At 48.8% G+C, this 21288-nt stretch overlaps 1 protein-coding gene across 1 annotated transcript in view; it reads left to right on the top strand.

Moving 5' to 3' along the window:
* Positions 1–13817: 13817 nt before the first annotated feature.
* Positions 13818–21288, top strand: part of LOC111143075 (24-dehydrocholesterol reductase) — a 29374-nt gene continuing 21903 nt past the window's right edge. The window contains exons 1-2 of the mRNA XM_022496531.1: positions 13818–14108; positions 17483–17638. Of these exons, the coding sequence (XP_022352239.1) occupies positions 13878–14108; positions 17483–17638 (387 nt within the window). The 5' untranslated portion in view covers positions 13818–13877. The remainder of the gene's footprint in view (positions 14109–17482; positions 17639–21288) is intronic.

Below are 21288 nucleotides of genomic sequence, written 5' to 3'. Positions count from 1 at the left end.
CAATATAAACCAGCTCCAGATACTTAAACAGAAAAGCAATGCATTCAGGGATCTTCAGCATCTCAGTGAATCTCTGGGAGGCCTGGAGAGCCAGCCTTGGAGGGGTCCATGGCCTTGAACAAGGCCCCTCGGAGCTCCTGCTGAGGCCACAGAACAGTGACCCTGGCCTGCCTGGCCCACACCATGAAACCCCACGTTGTCTCGGGAAACCAAATGGAATTTCTGTGGCCGCTGTCACCCCTCTCACCACGACAGAAACCCACAGTCCCTGCCTCCTTGGCCCCTAGCCACTTGGACTGGGCTGGGGAGGCAGATGCCCCTGACCTCAAAGCCCCAACTGCACAGAAGGCTGGGAAGGGGAGGATCTGGCCTGCAGCCTCTGTATATGGCCCCTGCCTCCCTCCAGGACTCAAAAGCTGGGGAAGGCGTCAGCGGTTAACAGTGCGAGAGAATTTTGGCATGAGGACTCGGGCTGCACTAGTGCACCATGCAGGGGAGAGAAAGAGAAGGGGCCATGCCCCCAGGCTGGCCCTGAGCTCAAGAGGCATGTAGTTGTGGAGTAGATTAGAATAAAGGCCGGAAAGGTGGGGTCGGGGCCCATTCAGGGGGCTTTGAACACCAGGATAGGGAGGCGCTGCTTTAGTCTGTAGGCAGTGGGGCCGTCGAAGGGTTTTGAGCTGCTGTGTGATGTGAGAGGCGACAAGGAGCAGAGAGAGGCAGCGTCCAATGATGGGACGGAATGGGTTTGAAGCCAGACAACTGTATATGCCAAGGACGGGCTTCCCTGCCCCTCCCAAAAAATGAGATCCCCTCATTCATTTCCTTCCCTAAAACCTCCCAGCCAAGTCACACCCTTAGGGACTGAGATGGAGACCCCCTCTCTCAAGTAGATGCATAATTTTCACCTTAGAGGACTATCTGAATATTACATGAGTATCTGAATATTAAATGAGGTAAAGGACTTAAAGCACTCATCACATAATAGGCCTGTAATAAAAGGTAGCTAATAACTACTGAGCCGTTAATATGTGCCAGGCTCCTCTCACCCCATCCCTGCGAGGCGAGGTGCTACCCCATTTCACAGATGAAATCTGGCCCTGACTTGACCAAGTCCATACCAGTAACAAGGGGCTGAAGAAGCCTTGGAACCCAGTTGGGTCTGTCCCCTGAAGCAGAGTTCTCAGGCGCTGAGCTCTCCCTCGGGGTGCACCCAGGCATGGGGAGTGAGCGGGATGGGTTGCAGAGGGAGACACAGGAGGCCAGGAGGCTATTTCAACAGCAGGGCACCCTCCAAGCTTTTCAAGCCTGTGATTCTTTGGTCTCCCATGCCCCTTATGAAATCCTGAATTCCTGAGGTCAGAGTCTGCTTTCACTCACCCCCGTAGCCCCAGCCCCTGGCCCAGGGCCCAGTGCTCAGTGATGGGAGGAGCAGGAACTGATAGAATGGACCGTGTGCTTCCAAAAGGACTGCCCTGCCCCGACCATCCATCTCTGCAGCCCCAGTGCCTGCAAGGGTCTGGCACGTGAGGGGTCCTCATGTGGTCCTCCTGTCACCAGCCTCCTCATAAACCCACAACCTTCCCCAAGAAGCCTTTTAGGCTTCATCTCCACTGGAAAATCACCTCCTGGCTCTCTGGTCTTCATATACAACTGAACCCTCCTAGTTCCCGTGTGCTTCTTGTTATTCTCCCCCGGAAGCCGGATTAGGACCTCTGCTTAACCCCGGTTAACACAGTGTGCCTGGCCACGCTCCAAGCATGCTCCAAACACAGCGTCAGCCCTTTCCCTCCCTGACTTCTCACTCGAGCAACAGCCCAGAGATTCTCATCTCCGTCTTCCCGAGTGGGCAATGGAGAGGAAGCCTGCCCGCTAAATGAAGAACCGAAATTAGAAGTCCTGTGGATTCTGTGACCTGGCTTCTCTTCCCTCCTCACCACCTGGAGGACGCCAAAAATGTCTTTTCAGTTCGGTCAGTGTATGTTTAATAAAAAGTCCAGCTTCATCCCTTCTGTGTGTGTGTGTGTGAGTGTGTGCGCGTGCACTTGTGCATGTGTGTGAGCATGCACGTGTGCGTGTGTGCACACGTGTATGAGTGCACACGCACATGCGTGTGCATACACATGCAGACGCAGACACCAGCCTGGGTCCTTGCTATTGTGCACCTGGTGCTCACTCCCACAGATGCTAGAATCACCACAATTACCTCCAGGAATTCAGAGGCTAGTGGGGATGTTTGGTTTATTTTTAATTGAACATATCATAGAGTATATTGGTCAAGGTCCAGCTTTTTTTTTTTTAAGATTTTATTTATTTATTTGACAGACAGATCACAAGTGGGCAGAGAGGCAGGCAGAGACAGAGAGAGGGGGAGGCTCCCTGCTGAGCAGAAAGCCCGATGCGGGGCTCGATCCCAGGACCCTGGGATCATAACCTGAGCTGAAGGCAGAGGCTTTAACACACTGAGCCACCCAGGCACCCCAAGGTCCAGCTATTTTAACAGAGAATTTAGTATAAAGAAATGGAAGCTGGTTTAAAGTTGCTGTCTCAGGGGGCACCTGGCTGGCTCCATCAGGGGAGCACATGACTCTTGATCTTGGGGTTATGAGTTCAACCCCTCTATGTTGGGTGTAGAGATTACTTAAAAATAAAATCTTTTTTTTAAAGATGTATATATTTATTTATTTTAGGGAAAGAGAGAGAGAGAGAGCACACAAGCCCGTGGAGGAACAGAGGGAGAGGGAAGGACTGTCAAGCAGACTCCACGCTAAGTACAAAGCCAGAGGCAGGGCTCTGTCCCATGACCCTGAGATCATGACCTGAGCCAAAATCAACAGTAGGCCGCTTAGCCAACTGAGCCACTCAGGCACGCCCCGCCACCTCGCCAAAAATAAAATCTTAAAATAAAATAAAGTTGCTGATTTGGGAACTGAAAGGCCAAGAAGAAAACACTGAGATATCATGGAGGGACTAAGGGCTGAAGCCGCCTCATTCCTAGGGCTGGGGGTGGGCGAAGGGAGGAGGCTGGAATTCTTAAACATAAATCTTGGAGAAGGGCCCTGCAGGCCTGGGACCCACGCCCTGGGGAAGGGGTGCCCCAGAGGTAGAGGCATGGGAGTTCTTCAAAGACAGAAAAACCACCAACAGGATCCAGCTGCCACTGAGGGAAGGAGTGGTTAGGCCAGCAGAGGTATTGCAGGGGTGAGGCTCACTGGAAGAGCAAAGTGCACAGATGTCCTCAGGAAGCATACCTGAGGAGCAAGTCCGTCCTCCTGACCCACTCCAGTGATGGCCGAGGAGGTCCTCCTTCTCTCGCTCTCCTGTCTCTTTTTCCCATTCCTCAGTTGCCTAGGAGCATGTGCACAGACTCTAACCCGGGGCCAGCAGGCAAAGCAGAACAATGTGGTTTGCTTAACCCAAGTCCAGCATCAAAGAGTGTGGAAATGTAGGGCTAGAGACGAGAGGCAGCAGCTTACTAACTGACACACCAGGTAGGGAAGGCTCTGGGCTAGAAGCCGGCTCCCCAGTCCTGCCCCTGCCCCTTCCACTGACTTCTCTAAGCCTCCATTTCTTCTGCCACAGAATGAGAGGGGAGCGCTAACCTCCCAGTTTTCAAGCTGTGCTTCTCAGACCAGAAGCATCGGAATCACTTGGGGACTTGTTGGAAATGAGGAGTCTCTGACCCCACTCCCAACGTCCAGGATCAGACTGTGCATCTCAGCAAGATTCCCAGCACAAACTCAAGTTTGAGAAGAGCTGTGCTAAGTGTCCCTCCTTACCAAGTGCACGGCAGGTGAGCATAGCAATGCAAGAGAAAGATGTGAGGTTTATGGTCAGACAGATTTGATTTAAATCCTTGTTCTCCCCGTAGCTTCTCTCGACTTCAGTTTCCTCATTTGAAAAAGCAGCAGGGAGGAGGGGCATTCCCTGAAACTTATACGATCGTGTTAAGGATGAAAGGAGGTGAGGTATGTAAATGTTCCCAACACGCGCAGGGCTCAAGATGACCTTGTAGAAGGTGTTATAGAATCAGTATGGGTCAGGGCACCAGGGTAGGCTTCCTAGGAGTAACCCCGAAGCCAGGTCTCCAAGAATTTAGAGGCTATGAGCAGACAAACCCCTACCACAAAGAGACTGGAATTTGAAAAGACCTTTTTTTAAAAAAATCTGGAAACGCCAAACATGTGTTCTCTTCTCTAGAACTGGCTCTAGATAGTGAAGTAGGAAGGGAGGACTGCTTTGTATTGATCATGTGACTTTGACATCATGATGACTCCTCTTCTGGCCTCAGTCCCCATAACTGTAAAATGGAATCATTTCATGATAGACATTACTTATATCATGAAAAGGTATTTGTGTAATGATTTATATTTTAAAGAATGCCTCTAATGCTTCCAGCTTGGGAAACTGATTGTGCCGTAATCCAGAATGGGACCATTAGGAGGATAAAGTAGCTTACAGTGGGAACTGGGGCATGAAGGAATTTGAGGTTCTTGTAGCACTCCAAGTAGAGATGTCTTGTAGGACTGGCTGTATAGGATGAAAACAGGCTATGTTAATGTATGTGTGCTTGATTTGTCCCACTTCACTGCTCAGTGTAAAAATATGGTCACATCTTTGTGCTTCAGATTAATTGCTCAAGCCCTCACCTGCCCTTCTCAACGGAAAGCCCAGTCTCTCTCTTAAGACACCTGCCTCCTTCCCAACTAGCCAAGAATTCCAAGGTTCTGAGGATTCCTCCCTTCACTGTTGCAATGATTCATCACTGTCAGAAGGTGTCGCTGTTCAACACCAGTCCTGCGGCAGCCCATAAAGGCCATCCTCTCCTCCCGTTCCCCAAACAGAACGGCATTGCTAAGCACTGCCCAGAACCGAGCCATCGGCCTTCATCCGTGGATGCTCAGCCACCAGACCCCTGTGGTGTGCTGTCTTTTGAGGCATTAGTGCCCCTCCACCAACTCTAGGATCAGGGATAAGATCACGGTGTCCACCTGTTGGGTGTCTGGAAGGGCAGACCTCAGGGACAAGGGCTGCGGGGGTGGGGGGGGGCGATTGGAGGTCTTGGGCCCTCTTCTCCCCAAGAGTGGCGAATTCCTATATAAATTGGCCCATGCTCCTTTCAGATTCTCTCCTGTGCCTGTGACAGCCTCTCTTCCCAGACCAGTGTGATTTATGCCTGAGCCTGAGTCCAGAGACCCTGCACAGACCCAAGGAGGTCACCACCAAGGCATTTTGCTTGAAAACTGCATTTCCGCCTTGCCATTCTTCTGCTGTCTGGAAAGGCTTGGGAGTCTCTGCATGGAGCCCGTGAGCAAGGTCGCACCGGGACTGGGGTTACTGAACAGTGGGAGCTCAACGAAGCAAGGAGTGACCTGAGCCACACCAAGGCTGTGGAGCGCAAAGCGCAGGCAGAGCCAGGCATGAGGCTGAGCACTGAGACTGGTGAAAGGAGGTTGCTGGGTCCCCGGTCCGGGACAATGAGGGGGCAGGGTCTCAAGGAGGAGTACAGAAAAGGGACCAGGCAATTCTAAATCAGGTGGTCTAATGCAAGCCTTCAGGAGAGGGCCACGGGAACCAGCGTGAGGCTGTGGTGGGAAGAGGGATGACGAAGTAGGGGCAGCTTTTGAATGAAAGAATGGCATAGCTGGAAGGAACATAAAGATTTATTGCTAATATCACTCATTTTAAGGACAAGGGTACTGACGCTCAGGAGGTTAAGGGAACTGAGACCATTTAGCTAGCAAGAAGCAGTTCGTTCCGTTTACCATGTGTTTCCTGAGCATCTGTATTTGAAGAATTATTTGAAGCCCCTTGAGCGATACCACCTGGTGAAGACGAGGTCCTTGCTGTCAGCCAATAGGGGATAGAAGTCACGTTATACGTGTCTGGGAGAAGGAAACGTATCGGGACCTGGCTCCGAGCAGGGGCCTCACATCTCCCAGGCTCCTTTCATTGGCACAGACACCACGTGAGCAGGACTTTACTATCTTTGATCGTCAGATAAGGAACTTTAACCGCAGGGAAAGGATACTAATTAGAGGAAGATTCAGAGTCGAAACCCAGGTCTATCTGGTGGCAGGATCTAAGGTCTTTCCTAACACTCTTCTAATTGAGGAAATAAAGGCCAGGTGGGTTCAAAGGAAGAATCTCCCCGCATCTCTCTGGGTGTGTAGGAAAAGTTTCCTGAAAGCAGTTGTACTGGATCGGTGAGAAGACGTGAACAGAAAGCCACGGGGCAGGGGAGCGTCTGGTGGAGACGGTGGCCGTTGTGGATGAGAAGACAGCGGAGGAGTTTTGTGTGTAAGAAAGGCACAGAATTCAGCTCCGCTGGAACCAGAGTCCCTGTGGGGCAACAGTGGGGACAAAGAGGGAGTGAGAATGGAAGGCCATATCATACCCAGACCCTTGAAAGCCTGGAAGAGAAACTTGAACTTAATTTGCAGATGCTGTTTCAGCAGGGAGAGGACACCTATCATCAGAGCTGGTCTGTAGGAAGCTGCACCTGTCAGCATCTGGAGGTTGGTGCAAAAGTGAGAAACTGGAGGCGGAGGACCAGTTAGGAAGTTGCTGAGATAGACCAGGGCTGGAAATAAGTGGGCGTTCCGTGGAGTTGAAAAGACGACAGGGATTTATACATGTGTCTCAATTTGACCCATCCATATCATAATTATATAATTGCTGAGTACATGTATTCAGTAATAACAGAGATATTTACTGAGTCCTGACTACATACTGAGCCCTTTGCTAGTGCTTTATAAGCACTAATTCATTTTCTATGCATAGCAGACTTATGAAGGTAGAAACTATCATTACCTTCATTGTACAGATGGGGAAATAAAGGCTTTGAGCAAATAGGAAACACACCGAAGGTCATATAATTAGCATCTGCAGAAAACGGAACTCAGCCCCGATTTGTTTGACTCCAGAGTCTGTGCTGTTCCCCACATGTTACATACCCAGGCCTCAAGGCCCTCTCCTCCTGGCTCAGCCTCCCCTAAATTAACAAGCTTTTGAGGGAAGCTTCAGCGTGGCAGTGCATGGAATATTCCTAGGCGGTACACAACACCTCAGACGGGGTATTCAGGAAGTGCTGGTTGTTAATAGTAAAAGGGCCTTTGGATGAGGGCATCCGGGCTAACAAAAGGACTAGAGATGACATTGTGTGAGGACCAGTAAAGAGCCCTGGCCGTTTCTACCTGGAGGACAGCCACGGCAATAGTCACCTTCCAATGTACGGAAGACTCGTTCTGTGTGACTCGGGGAACCGGGACCAAGGAGGCTATTTGCAGGGTTTCTAACCACCTGAGGTGACTTACATGGAGAACGGCTCCTTTTGAGGCAGTGGGACTGTGTTCCTAGAGGGTTTCCAAAGAAAACATGCGCAATCCGTTTAGAAGGGAGGTTTAAGATGGAAGCTCTTCCACATGGGTGTGTAAGAATTACTCTGACTGCTTGCTAAAACACAGATCGATGGACCTGCTTCCAGAACTTCTGCCTCATAAGACCTGGAGTAGGCTGGAGACTTCGCATCTGTAACCAGTCCCCAGGGGATACCGCCATGGATCCTGGTGTACGTTTTGAGGAACATTACTCCCTCAAGAAAGTCGTTCCTACATCCCAGGCCTCTTTGCCTGGTTCATAACAATGCTTCCAGAAGTCAGAGAAATTGTGAAACACATCAAGCATTTCACAGTGTTAAATGTGTTCAGTTCAAAGGACTGTTCTCCATTCTGAGACTATGACCTTCTGGCTTTTTTTGGTATTGAAATTTTTTTCTTTTGTGTAAGGAGGACAAGAGGTGGTGGTTCTTCAGTTTCCTTTTTTAATATTTTATTTATGTATTTATTTTGAGGGGGGAGAGAGAGAGAGAGCAGGAGGGGAGGGACAGAGAGAGAAGCAGGCTCTCCACTGAGCAGGGAGCTCAATGCAGGACTTGATCCCAGGACCCCGGAATCATGACCTGAGCCAAAGGCAGACGCCTAACCAGCTGAGCCACCTGGGCGCCTGGTTCGTTGGTTTCTTCACAGGGCAGAATACCAAGCTGGCAACTTGGGGGATGGTCGTCAGTTTTTTTAAACAATCTTTTGGGCCATTTCTTCTAAAATCGAGGACACGCTGCCCCTGGGCGAGTAAGAGTTTAGACGAAGTGTTTTCTCAAAGAGATCCCTTCCAAACTGAAACTCAGGTGTCTTTTAAAAGGCATTACACACCACTTTGTCCAGCTGAATAGCTTGCTCAGAACATATTTGACCTTTTATTGACGCTTCCAGTGATCATTAAGCACATCTATTACCATAAAGATCTGTCAGACCCACAACCATGCCCTCAGGAAAGCTACTTAGAGAGGACTGTTTGTCCCTCATTAAACTGCCCAGCCTGCTTTTTCTGTTCGCGTGTAGCAATCCCAACACCTCTGCAATTTGCTCCCACTGCACAGCTGTCCCTTTGTGTATCAGCTTGCTCCTCTGCCCATCGTCCAAAGAACGTCAGGGTACCAAATTTATTAAATCAATGGTTTCACTTTACACATCAATTTAAGTCAACAGCTTGTGACTTTGAAACCATTTATCTCTTACAAGGGATAAGGGCACAGACACAATAAAAGATCAAAGAGAGTTGCCCTTACCCGCTGGAAAATGATAATGACAGATAATTCTCCCTGGAAACTCACAACATGCTAGCACTTAGCTAGAGCGGTGAAGTAACTTTACCCAGGGTTAATATATGGGAGTCAGGATTCAAATAGGACTGTTGGAATGAAATGGGCACTGCTAACCTTGACTCTGGTCCGCTGGTGTTGGCAACAGTGAGGTGCTAAAGCCTGGCCACTGAATAGAGAAGAGATATGGGTGTTACTGTCTGTAGGCAGTGCTTATCTGCTGATGGTTTTCGTCTAAGGGGTGTTCTGATATTCGAAGAAATCAAAATTATTCTCTTTCAAGGATCAAGCTGGGAATCAGATGACGGGAACATTGGCCTTGTGAGGGCACTGGGCACACGGAGATTAGGAGGGCTGCCCTTGGGGATGAGGGTAAAGTGTGGGAGTGATCTGGGCTGCTGGTGCCAAGGATCGAAATGGCAATGCTCTCAGTTCTGTGCCAAGACCGGTCAGCCTGAGACATTGGCTTCAGTCTTCCTATCTAGAAAGCACTGAGAACTGGTCATGACGGCAAGCTGGCAAAGGAGCCCGGTGGCTGAATGTCCGTGTAGTGGGCTGGTCTTAAGCCAAGTGCTTGGATGTGTGCTATGGGAGACATGGGACAAGCCAAATGGTGCCACCAGCCACTGGTCTGCAATTATTATAGTCAAAATAACCATGATGGGGGCGCCTGGCTGGCTCATACAGTAGAGAGTGAGACTCTTGATCTTGGGGTTGTGAGTTCAAATCCCGTGTTGGGTGCAGAGATTATAAATAAATAAAATTTTTGAAAGTAACCATGACATTTCATGATGTTAGTAAAGGCGTGGGGAAAATGCTATTCTTATACTCTGTGGATAGCATTTTTGGAGCACAATTTGGCAGTTTGAAAATATAAAAAGAAAGTTAAGAAGATTTCATGAGTTCGAAAACGTGTGATAATGAAAAATTACTGGAACTTTGCCCATCATAACAAAACTTTGGAAACAATTTAAATGTCCTTTAATAGCATTCTGATTGGATAAATTAAGCATTACCCATGCATGTGCGCGCGTGCAGGCACACACACCACACGCCTATGTAGGCACACACACATAGGCATTGGAATACACAGAAGCCATTAAAAATGTCTATAGCATGTGGTTAAGTTTATAAAAAGCAAATTATGAGGCTCATGTTGAGTTGATTTTGTTTTGTAAAGTCATTTCAGTATGTGTGCATGGGCCTAAAGATACTTCTAGAAGTATGGCCATAAATATGTGGACTTTAGTTTCTCTGGACAGCATTCCTCTCCTGAACATCGCTCATTCCTTTGGACACAAATAACACCTGGCTGACTCTTATTCATCCTCTTCATCACACGGTGTGTCTACATAGTCATCAATTTCTCCCAGAAGCCCTCCTGAACCGTGTATATAAATGACTCTTTGCGTGCCTCCCTAGTACCCAGTAACTCCTTATCGTAGTACTTACAGTGGTTTATAATTGCTTCTTGATTGGTCTAGATCTCCCACAATGGTCTGTCAGAGTGTGGATGGCATCTAGTTCACTACTGTATCCCCAGTACTTTTCACAGATCCTACATATCAGTAATCACTGAATGAATGGCTATAGACACCGTTAATCTCCACCTACAGTGATTCTCCTTCTTCTGCTGGATGTTGCTGTGTCTGCCGGAACCGCCGACACTCTGACCATCAACACAGAAGCTAACTTGAGAATGACAGGGTCATTCTCAGACTCTGTCTGAGAAGATAGGAAGGACTGGGTCTTTCAAGATATCACTGAGCCAGTGAATTAGCCAACTCTGGGTCAATCTACATTCAGACTTCCTGCTGCATGAGAATGTAAGCACCCCTCTTGTTGCAGCATTTGAGCTATATGTAGCCAAAAGCATCACCAGTGAGAGACTGAGTGAATGAATGAATTGCTCCATCCACTAGCCTAAGAAAGCCAACTCCCCTACCATCAAGTTCAGGTCTTGTCTCGGAAACTTGAAAAACTGCTTACTGTTCTTAAGAAAGTCAAGGTAATAAGACCATAAAATCTTGACTATCTGGAAGTTAGCTTATAGTTTTATGGATAAACTTTTAGGTGAAAATGGCACTTTGCAAGGGAAAAGAACCTCTTAAGAGAGCTTAAAAAAAAGAATATTCTTAGAGAAGTTTCAGAGTCAATATAAATTCAGTCCAATCTCCTAAATGTTAGGAAGCATGTATTTAATACCACTGAACTGTACACTTAAAAGTAGTTAAAATGATCATTGTTATGTGTATTTCACCGCTATGAGAAATCCATTAAAAATGATAAATGGGCCCAAGATAACAAACTGCATGACTCCATTCCTATGACCTCGACCTTTGAAAAAGAAAACTATCCTACTGAGAACAGAGCAGTGGTCTCCAGGGGCTAAAGGTTGGGGGAGGATGAGACTTCAAAGGAGGGAGTTTTGGGGATGATGGAACTAATCTAGATCCTCATTGTGTCAGTAGTTATGAGAACGCTTATGCATGCTAAAATTCATAAAATGTATGCAAACGATAAGCACCTTCACTATATGTTAACTTAAAAGATAAAATTAATTGGCCCAACCTGAGGTTACTATTTTTCTTACCTCAACAATAGTAGCCCAAAAGGTTGAGGTTTATGGAGACACAAAAGAAGAATCAAAGATGCAGGTGGGTAGGCAGGAAGAGAGATTGAGAACGTGCAAGCTGGGTTAACAACTGTTCTGACAACTTTTTCACTGATTTTCTTTTTTGAGAGTTGTCCCCTAAAGCTCAGTCTTATTTACTTATTGAGGTGTCCTCCTCCTCTTCCCAAGGGTAAAACTACTCTAATTACCAGTAATTTCATGGTTGCTCCTACAAGGCACTGAACACTTTAGTCCAAAGTTGGTTTTCAGGTGGAACTTAACTTTCCAGATTACCTCATAGCTCAATAATACTCGGAAAAGTTAAACTTTTTAAGCTTTTTTTTTTTTTTTAAGGTTTATTCATTTATTTGAGAGAGAGATTTATTTGAGAAAGAGAGAAAGAGAGAGAGAGAGAGCACTCGTGCCTGCAAGGGAGCATGTGCCTGGGGTGGAGGGGAGGGGCAGAGGGAGAGAATCTCAAGCAGACTTCCTGCTCAGCACGAGTCTGAACTCATAACCCATGAGATCATGACCCATGAGATCATGACCTGAGCCGAACCCAAAGGGCAAGTGGGAGAGAGAGCGGGGGGGGGGGGGCAGAAGGAGAGGGAGAAGCTGACTCCCTACTAAGCAGTGAGCCAGATGGGTGGCTTGGCCCCAAGACCCTGAGATCATGACTTGACCCGAAGGCAGACGCTTAACTGACCGAGCCACCCAGGGCCCCCAGAATGGTTAAGCTTTTAAAGCAAAGCCCTCTCTCAAATGTTCCAACATTTGAATTCAGACAGAACCCAGGGGAAAGGCATCTTCCAGAGCAGCTCTCCTCTTTACATTCCAATTGCCCCCTCTTGATTGGAACTGCTAGAGATATAACTTGAGACAGATCTATAACTTTAAATTTTTTAGTAGCTACCTTTAAAAAGTAAACACAGCAAGTGAAATCAACTTTAATATTTTATTTAACCCAGTACATCAAAACATCATCATTTTCAACATATAATCAATATAAAAATTATTAAATACTTTGCCTTCTCTTCTCTGTACTGCCTTTGAAATCCAGTGTGTTTTACACTTAAAAGTACAACTCAATTTAGATTAGCCACATGCCAGCAGCTAGTGCCTGTTGCGTAAGACAACACAGATCTAAGACTATTCATTTTTAAAACTCAATCCAAACAGCCCCATGCCATCTGGACTTTCATCGTTATCGAATATTTGAGCCTCTGCCTACATTGTTCATCCATTCGTTGGTCAACAAACCCTGGGGTGTCTACTGGAACCAAGCACTGTGCTAGAAACTGGAAACACAAAAGCGAACAAACGAGGAGACATCCTGTGCCCTAAAGCTCCGTTGGCCAGGGTGACACATAAAGAGACAATTACAAAATAAGATGTAAGAATCATGATGGATGCACTTTATTTTATGAGCACCTGAAAAGGGGAGGGAGTGCCATAAATGTAGTTCTAGAGGTAGCCCTGAGCAGGCTTTGAGGATGTTTAAGTTTAGCTCTGTGAAGGGGATGGGTAAGGACATTCTAGAGGTGCCAGCTGGAGCAAAGGCACTGAAAAAAATGAGGGATCATGGGGCCCAGGGAACCTCCTAACAGTGCGTGTTCCAGCAGAGATGTAAGAGAGAAAATGGTTATGTAGGCAAAGCCAGTGTAGGACCTGATTAGCCAGATTTAGCTCTTAAAATAAAAACCTCCTACACTTTCTAAAATTTCAGAAGAGGTGAGGGTCTAAGAATGGAGGTGAAACGCAAATGACACTGGATTTAACCTTTTGCTGGTAAGTCACTGCTCCGTGGTCTTGGCTGCCCTGGAGCACCCTAACCTACCCGTACCCGACCCCTCCCACCCCCACCCCTCCACACTGTCCGGCACAGTGGCCTGCCAGAGCCAGCTGGGGGTCCTCCCTATCTGCCTCAGCCAAGTGGAAAAGAGGGGAAGGTGCCCACCGTCCAGAACTGCCGTAGAACTCAAAGGAATCTACAGAGAGCGCCTCGAGAAATGGAAAAGGTGCACCCAGTGGCCTTGCGGGTACAGTGACCTGACTGCCGCGGTCAGGGCCAAGTTTGCACTCTCCTTGGTCGGGTCAGTAGTCCTCCGCCAAGCTGAGGGTGACTGACCTGGCCCCTGGGGCGCCCCCAGCGCACCCCTTCGGAGTTAACCAACCCAACGCGTGACCGCACGACGCGCCACCCAAGGAGGAACTGCTGCAGCACGCGGCCCCTCCACTGCGGCCACCGGCGCCCCCGCAGCCTCCCTCGCCGCAGGGCGCAGTTGACCCCACCAGCGCTCGTGTTTCCCAACCAGCCCTCCCCGCGCGTCGGCGAGGAGAGGGTGGAGCGGCCTGACTCCCGCAGCCAATAAAAGCAGCGGCTTCCTGGTCCGATCCCCGGCGCGGCTCGCCATTGGTCGCCGGCCGGGTCTCGGCCCACCGAACCTTTGCGACCCGAGCCAATCGCGAGGCGGCGAGACGACCCCCCCGACTCCCCGGGAACCCGCGGCGGGCGGCGCGGGCGCAGGCGGGCGCGGCGCGGGTGGCGGTGACAGGCGGCGCGAGCCGGCATCCCCCTCCCTCGCGCGGCGCGCCGCCGGCCCCACCATGGAGCCCGCCGTGTCGCTGGCTGTGTGCGCGCTGCTCTTCCTGCTCTGGGTCCGTGTGAAGGGGCTGGAGTTCGTGCTCATCCACCAGCGCTGGGTGTTCGTGTGCCTCTTCCTCCTGCCGCTCTCGCTTATCTTCGACATCTACTACTACGTGCGCGCCTGGGTGGTGTTCAAGCTCAGCAGCGCGCCTCGGCTGCATGGGCAGCGCGTGCGGGACATCCAGAAGCAGGTGAGCGGCGCCGGGCGGGGCGGGAGCGGCTCCGCGGGACTCGGCCAGCCGTGTGCGCGGGGTGGCGTGCGGCGCCCCGGGAGCCCAGACTTCGCCGAGGCGGCGACGGCGGCGTTCAAGGGGGATTTGAACTCAGAGCGTGATGGTGGGGGCTTCCCGGGGAGGGAACGGAGTGAGCGAAGGCGTTCAGGGCACGAAACGTTGCTGGGTGTTTTCGGAGTGTCTACTCTGGAGCACTTGCGGCTTGCCCAGAGGGATATAAAGGATCAGGAGATCCGGGAGGGCGAGCCGTGCACAGGTGACTGCCTGCGGGCCCAAGCGATCTCGGAGGCGGCAGGGCTTCAGGGAGGTGGCGCAGGCACTAGAGACTGGGAAGTAGGGGAATTGATAGGAGGAAGGTGTGTCAGGTGAAGGGTTGGGTGTGAGCCAAGCCCCAGAGGGCGAAAGGGTTGGAAAGTCCCTTCGGAACTGGGGTCATGAGTTTAGAGTTAACTCTGTAGCAGCGAGGAGGAACGCTTGACTCATTTGGAAGGAAGGCCAAAAAAGTGAGAAGGTAGCCCCGAGCCTGGGTGAAGAGCCTCGCAGCCCTGCCCCCCCCCCCACCGCTCCCCCTCAGTCCTTGAGGAGGCATCCCCATTAACTCTGTACACCCTCCCCCCGGGGGCCCCGCCCACCGAGCCTGGGCCCTGCTGCTGCTCACAGTGGGGCCTCGTGCTCCGCTCCCAGAGTTGGCCTGGGGCTTCGGGGCTTGGGCATTTTCTTGGCTCCCTCTGCCCCTCCTTAGGTTCCTCTTAGGAGTGTCAGGTTGCAAAGGGCTTCTGTTTCCTGCCAAGGCTCTCAACGCCCGTGTAGCCGCCTCCATGTTCTGTGGGCGCTTTTGCAAGCAGGAGGGGGAAGACGGATGCTGCCGGCCACCCCTAGGAGGGGGGCTCCTAGGAGGGCCAAGACTTTGGGCTGGTGGCAGAACGCAACGTGTGGAAGTGCTTTGCACGGGCTGCCCTGGGTTCAGCTGGTCACAGTCACAGCTCCAGAGCCCTACCTACTCTCCCTCCCCTGCTGCATCCTCTCTCCTAACTCTTTCTACGGGTTCAGATTCTCCCATTTACTTGTTTGTCGTTCCCCCATTCCCCTCCAGTCGGAGCGTGAGCTTCTGGAAGGCAGGGACCGTTGTCAAACTCACCTCTGGCCCCTGGGGTCTAGGCCAGAGCAGCCCGGGGACTTTGTACAACATTGCCTCGGAGCCCACATTCTTGCAGCCCCAAATCTTGCTCGGTTCCCATGAGGATCCAGCCCAACCGGTAGTTCAGGCTTTAAGGGTTCCACACTGCCTTCATGCGGCCCACCCAGCAGCTGGAATGCAGCCCCCACAATCCATTCCCCACACTATTGAGTGGGTAAGGAGCCCTTGTTTACCTAAACTAAGCCAAACGTTCTCACTGGACGGGAAGATGTACCTGTTTTACGGATGGGAAAAATTGAGGCTGAAGCGGTAGTCACATGTTCAAGGTGATCCCAGCTGGTAAATGGGGCTGGAACCCAGGTCAGCCTGGTTTTGGAACCTGAATTCTGACCTTTCTCCTTTCCCATCCCTTCCCATTCCACCCAGCAGATTTGGTTCTGTTGCCTCACACCTGGCCTGTGCTAATAGCCCCTGACTTGTTACCCTTCTTCTTGGCCCTCCCTATCTCTCTCTGGCTTGCATGTACTCTCAAGAGGGACTTTGTACAACTTGCCTCCTGGCCCAAAGTCTTGCTCGGTTCCCATCAGGATCCGGTCCAACCGGTGGTTCAGGCTTTAAGGATTCCATACTGCCTTCATGCGGCCCACCCAGCAGCTGGAATGCAGCACCCACAATCCATTTCCCACACCACTGAGGACGTATGAATCCCTGGGATCGCAGAGTCAGGCGAGGGCCAGATGATCATGGAATCTGCCTTCTGGTCCCTTCACAGGAATCTTCCTCAGTCACCCTCCTGTGCTCGTACACCTCTATCCACAGGGCACCCTGGCCTCTGAAGGTTAGGAAAGCTGTCCCCCATGTTGACCTATTTGTCCTATCAGCTTCAACACATTCTCCTTCACGACTCTTGGTTGCATGTGATAGGAACTCAACTCAGACTGGCCCAAGCAGAGAGGGATTATATTGACTCAGGTCCTAAAAAGCCCAGGAATAAAACTGGCTCAGGTATGGTTGGATCCAGGAGCCCCTGTCCCCCATCTCTAGTTTTCCATCTGTCTACCATCTGTTGGCTCGGCTTTCCTCTGGGCTGACTTCATTCTCAGGGAAACCCATTTCCCCGTGGAAGCCCCAGCAGTTTCATCCAACCAGCTCAGCGATCCCAGTTAAAAGAAACTGCCTCTCCTAGAACTGGCCTTATTGTCTTGACTTGGCCCTTGGGCCCATCCTTTATGGCCAGAAGGATGAAATCAGACCTTAGTCATGGGCCCACCTTCTGGGGCAGGAGGAGACTCAGCTTCCCCTGGACTGAAGGAGGATGGGACTATTAGAAGCATATGAAGAGGAGACGGATGGTCAGAGGCCACAGCAACAGATGTCCATCTCTACAGGAAGGGAACACTTTCTCCTGTGTTCCTGACGGGCTTGGCATCTCCTAGGCCATTTGTTCTCTGCGTTATGTGTCCCGGGCACTTACAGTGGAGGTTTTGCAAAAAAGCTCTTCCTTCCATCGGCTTGGTGGGCCTTCCCTGCCCCGTCTCTCCCCTTCCAAATGACATACGAATTAACACATACACATGCTTGGAACAGGGCTTGGCACCTAGGCCTAGTAAGTGGTGACTGTTACTCTGTTCTTGACTATTAACTTGACTATTAACACAAGCCCGTCTGTCTTCCCAAGCCTGGAGTCAGGCAGCTCAGGTTACAAATCTGGGCCCCTTCCTTCACTTGTTGAGTGACCAAGTTCTTTTGCTTCTCAGCTTTCTCCCCTAGAGGAGGGGGCTGGCCATCCCCTGCTCCTGGGGTTGTTGTGAGAAGTTAAGAGACAATATACAGTGGGTGCCTACAGTGGGGGGCACCCAGGAGATGGTTATCTCGGGTAGAGCTCTATCATTACCACCACAGAGCCTTTCGTGAGCTTCCCAGGTTGTTTACCTAAGCACTTTGATCCTGGATTTTCACTCCTTTTCCATCCTGCTCACTGGTGGGGCAGCCCGTCAGCCTTTCTGTTGGCCTCCCTAGAGGGAAAGGGCTGTGGGTCTTCCATGGGCTGGCAAGATGCAGGTGCTCACTAAATGTTTGTTGACACGTGAGGGCATCCCTCCAAGCTCCCTCCCCTTAAAGCTGGGCTGCAGGCTGCCCTGGGGCTCCCCACTCCCCCACCGGGGCCAGCTGAGCCTCTGTCCCCCGGTTGCAGGTGCGGGAATGGAAGGAGCAGGGCAGCAAGACCTTCATGTGCACAGGACGCCCTGGCTGGCTCACGGTCTCGCTGCGGGTTGGGAAGTACAAGAAGACACACAAAAACATCATGATCAACCTGATGGACATTCTGGAGGTGGACACCAAGAAACAGGTGAGAGGGGCCCAATTCCCGGGCTCTGCGAGCAGGTGGCCACTATCCCTGGCAGGGGTGACTCACAGGGAGACAACTGTAACCAAGACGACCCCGGGCCTCACGGAAGGCTCTGCCCTCCTTCAAAACCTTATATCTTTGGAAGAGATCAGTCAGAGCCCCATCCCCCAGGTGGGCACACTGGACTCAGGGAGACTCATTGGTTGTCAGCAGTTCCCCAGGAAGAAGGGATGGGGAAATCATGGGCAAAGATGAGAGACAAAATGGAACCTATTTATCCCTTCCCAGTAAGGAAGTGTGCTATGGGCTATGGAGGTGACAGGGAGGGTGGGCCTTCTCCCAGGCTTCCTGGGGACCCACTTGTTAATAGCCTTACACATGTGTGTAGTCTTTGGCCTATCCAGTAATTTTTCTTGAAACCTGGCACAAGGAAGAAGGAGATAAATTTAAATCAAGGACAACACAGAGGGATTGTGTCACTCCTTCCTTCCTTCCTTCCTTCTGTCCTTCTTTCCTCCTTCTTCCACCTACTTTCCTTCCTTCCTTGTTTCCTTCCTTCTTCCTTCTACTTACTTTCCTTCCTCCCTCCCCCCTTCTCCCTCCCTCTCCCCCCCCTTCCTTCTTTCCTTCCTTCCTATCACACCTTTATTTCTAACGGAAGACAGCACAATATCCTAATGGTAAGGAGTTATTAGATACGATATATCCACATGCTGGCATTTTGATGTGAGGCCTTGGCCATGTTGCTTAATGTCCCTTTGTCTTTCCTTTTTATCCACGCAGCATTATTGACATACACTTGGTATGCAATACTGCACAGGTGTCCAGCGATAATAAACTTTGGCGTATGTCTGCAGCTGTGAGGCCATTACCACCACCAAGACAGTGAACATACCCATTGCTCCCAAAAGTTTCCTTGTGGCCCTTGCTAATCCCTGTTTGGCCCCTTCCCTGTCTCTTCCCTGCCACGCCCACATTCCTAGGCAAATAAGGACCTGCTTTGCCTCACTAGTTTTGTATTTAAAGTTTTATATAAGTGGAGTCATTATGTACCCTTTTTTAATTTTGTCTGGCGTCTTTGACTCAGCATAATTACTCTGAGGAAGCATGGATCAGAAGTACATGCGGCCTTACTGAAAGTGATGTTCCGGTGTATGCAGAGATCACAGTTTGTTTGTCCATCACTTTACTGATGGACGTTTGGGCTGTTTCTAGTTCGGGGCTGTGACAAGCAAAGGGGCGGGAGCATTTATGTCCGTTCTTTGTGTGGACATAGGCTTTTCCCTTTTGGGGGTAAAAAACTGGAAGTGGAGTAGCTAGATCATATGACAGGTGTGCAGTTAACTTTTTAAGAAACCGTTCAGTCATTTTCCAAAGTGCCTGTAGCATTTTACATTCCCGTGGGTGTTCCCATGGCTTCACGTGATCGTAGACTTGGTATGGTCGATCTTCTTAATTTGAGTCGTTCTAATAGGTGTGTAATGGTAACTCATTTTGTGGTTTTAACTTCCATTTTTCTAATGACTAATGATGTCGGGCATCTTTTCATGTGCGTATTTACCACTTGTAGATCTTTTTTGGTGAAGTACCTGTTGAAATCGTAAGCTAAAATTTTTTCTTGGGTTTGTTTTCTTACTATATTTCTAGAAACAAGTCCTTCATCAGATACACGGTTTGCAAATATTTTCTCCCAGTTTTTGACTTCTCTTTTGAAAACCATATATTTTGAATTTTGGTGGAGTGCAGTATAGTAATTTCTTCCGTAGATCATGTTTGTGATGTCTTCTTTAAGATGTCTTGCCCTAATTCTGTTGTCCTCTAGAAGTATTATGGTTTTCTGTTTTGCGTTTAAGACCGTGATCCATTTTGAGTTAATTTTCGCATATGGTGTGAAATAGGGGTGACAAAAATTTTTTTTGCCTGTAGATTTCCTATTGTTCTGTCCCCTTTTGTTGAAGAGATAATCTTTTCTTTACCGAATTGCTTCTGCTCCTTTGTTAAAAATCAGTTGTCCATATCTATAGGTCTGTTTCTGGACTCTTCTGTTCTGTTGATATATTTGCCCATCTGTATGCCAATGCCATATTGTCTTGATCACTGTAGATTCATAAATCTCCCTAAGAATGAATTGGAAAGTATTCCTTCCTTTTCATTTTTCTGGAGGAGTTTATATAAAATTGGTTTTATTTCTTCCTGCAGTATTTAGCAGAATTAGCCAGTGAAACCATCTGTCCCTGGAGTTTTCTTTGTGAGCAAGTTTTTATTCATTAATTAATTTATTTGTAAATTAATTTATAAGTTATAATTAATTAATTTATAAATTAATTTCTTAAATAGCCCTGTGGCTCTAAAGTTGTTTTGTCTTGGTGAGCTTTGGCATTTTATGTCTCTACAGGTGTTTGTATGTTTCAGGTTGTATAATGAATTGACATTAGGTCATTCATAATATTCTTACTGTCTTTTGAATACCTCTAAAGCCCGTAGTGATGTCACGTATTTCATTCCCAATATTGGTCATTTGTGACTACTCTCTTTTCTTTCTGACCAGTCTGGCTAGAGGTTAATCAACTGTACTGATCTTCTCAAAGAAGTAGCTTTGGGTTTCATTGGTTTTTCTCTATTTTTACTTTGTTTATTTTCTATTTCATTGACTTCTGCTTTGATCTTTGTTAATTCCTTTCTTTTACTGATTTGCATTTAATTTACTCTTCTTGGTCTAGTTCTTTAAGTGAAAGCTAAGGTCATTGACTTAGGCCTTTCTTTTTTTTTTAATATAGGTGTTTAGTGCTATAAATTTCCCCCTAAGCACTGTTTTTAAAACCATCCCACACAGCTTTGCGCAGTGGCAGTATCGTAGCCAATGAGGTTTATCCGAGGCGCGATTATTGCTAATTAAAACCATCCCACACATTTTGAATATTTTCATCTCCATTCAGTTCATAATTCTTTCTGGTTTCCCTTTTGACATTGTTTTCACCCATGGGTTATTTAGAAGCATGTTATTCAGTTTCCAAATATTTGGGAATTTTCCAGAGATCTTTCTATTGCCGATTTCTAATTTAATTCAGTTATTGTTAGAAAACATACTTTTTATGATCAGAATACTTTTCAACTTACTGAGACTTATTTTATGGCCCAGAATATGGTCTGTCTTGGTAAATGTTCCATGTGCATTTTTAAAAAATACATATTCTGCTGTTTTGGAATGGTGTGTGCTGTAAATGTCCGCTATGGTCAAGGTGGTTGATAATAGATTTTCTCTCTGTTCTGTCAATGATTGAAAGAGGTATTGAGGGGTGTCTGGGTGGCTCAGTCATTAAACATCTGCCTTCCTCTCAGGTCATGATCCCAGGGTCCTGAGATGGAGCCCTGCATGAGGCTCCCTGCTCCCTGCTCAGCGGGTAGCCAGCTTCTCCCTCTCCTACTCTCCCTGCTTGTGTTCCCTCTCTCACTGTATGTCTTTCTGTCAAATAAATAAATAAAAATCATTAAAAATATATTTTAGGGGCGCCTGGGTGGCTCATTGGGTTAAAGCTTCTGCCTTCGGCTCGGGTCATGATCCCGATTGAGCCCCACATCGGGCTCTGCTTAGCAGAGAGTCTCCTTCTCCCTCCTCCCCTCCTCAAATAAAATCTTTTTTAAAAAAAAGA

The sequence above is a fragment of the Enhydra lutris genome, unplaced genomic scaffold (genome assembly GCF_002288905.1).
Source record: "Enhydra lutris kenyoni isolate GAN:26980312 unplaced genomic scaffold, ASM228890v2 scaffoldscaffold9, whole genome shotgun sequence".
Taxonomy (NCBI): domain Eukaryota; kingdom Metazoa; phylum Chordata; class Mammalia; order Carnivora; family Mustelidae; genus Enhydra; species Enhydra lutris.
The sequence above is the reverse complement of the archived record's forward strand: the minus strand, read 5'-3'. Positions and strand labels throughout refer to the sequence as shown.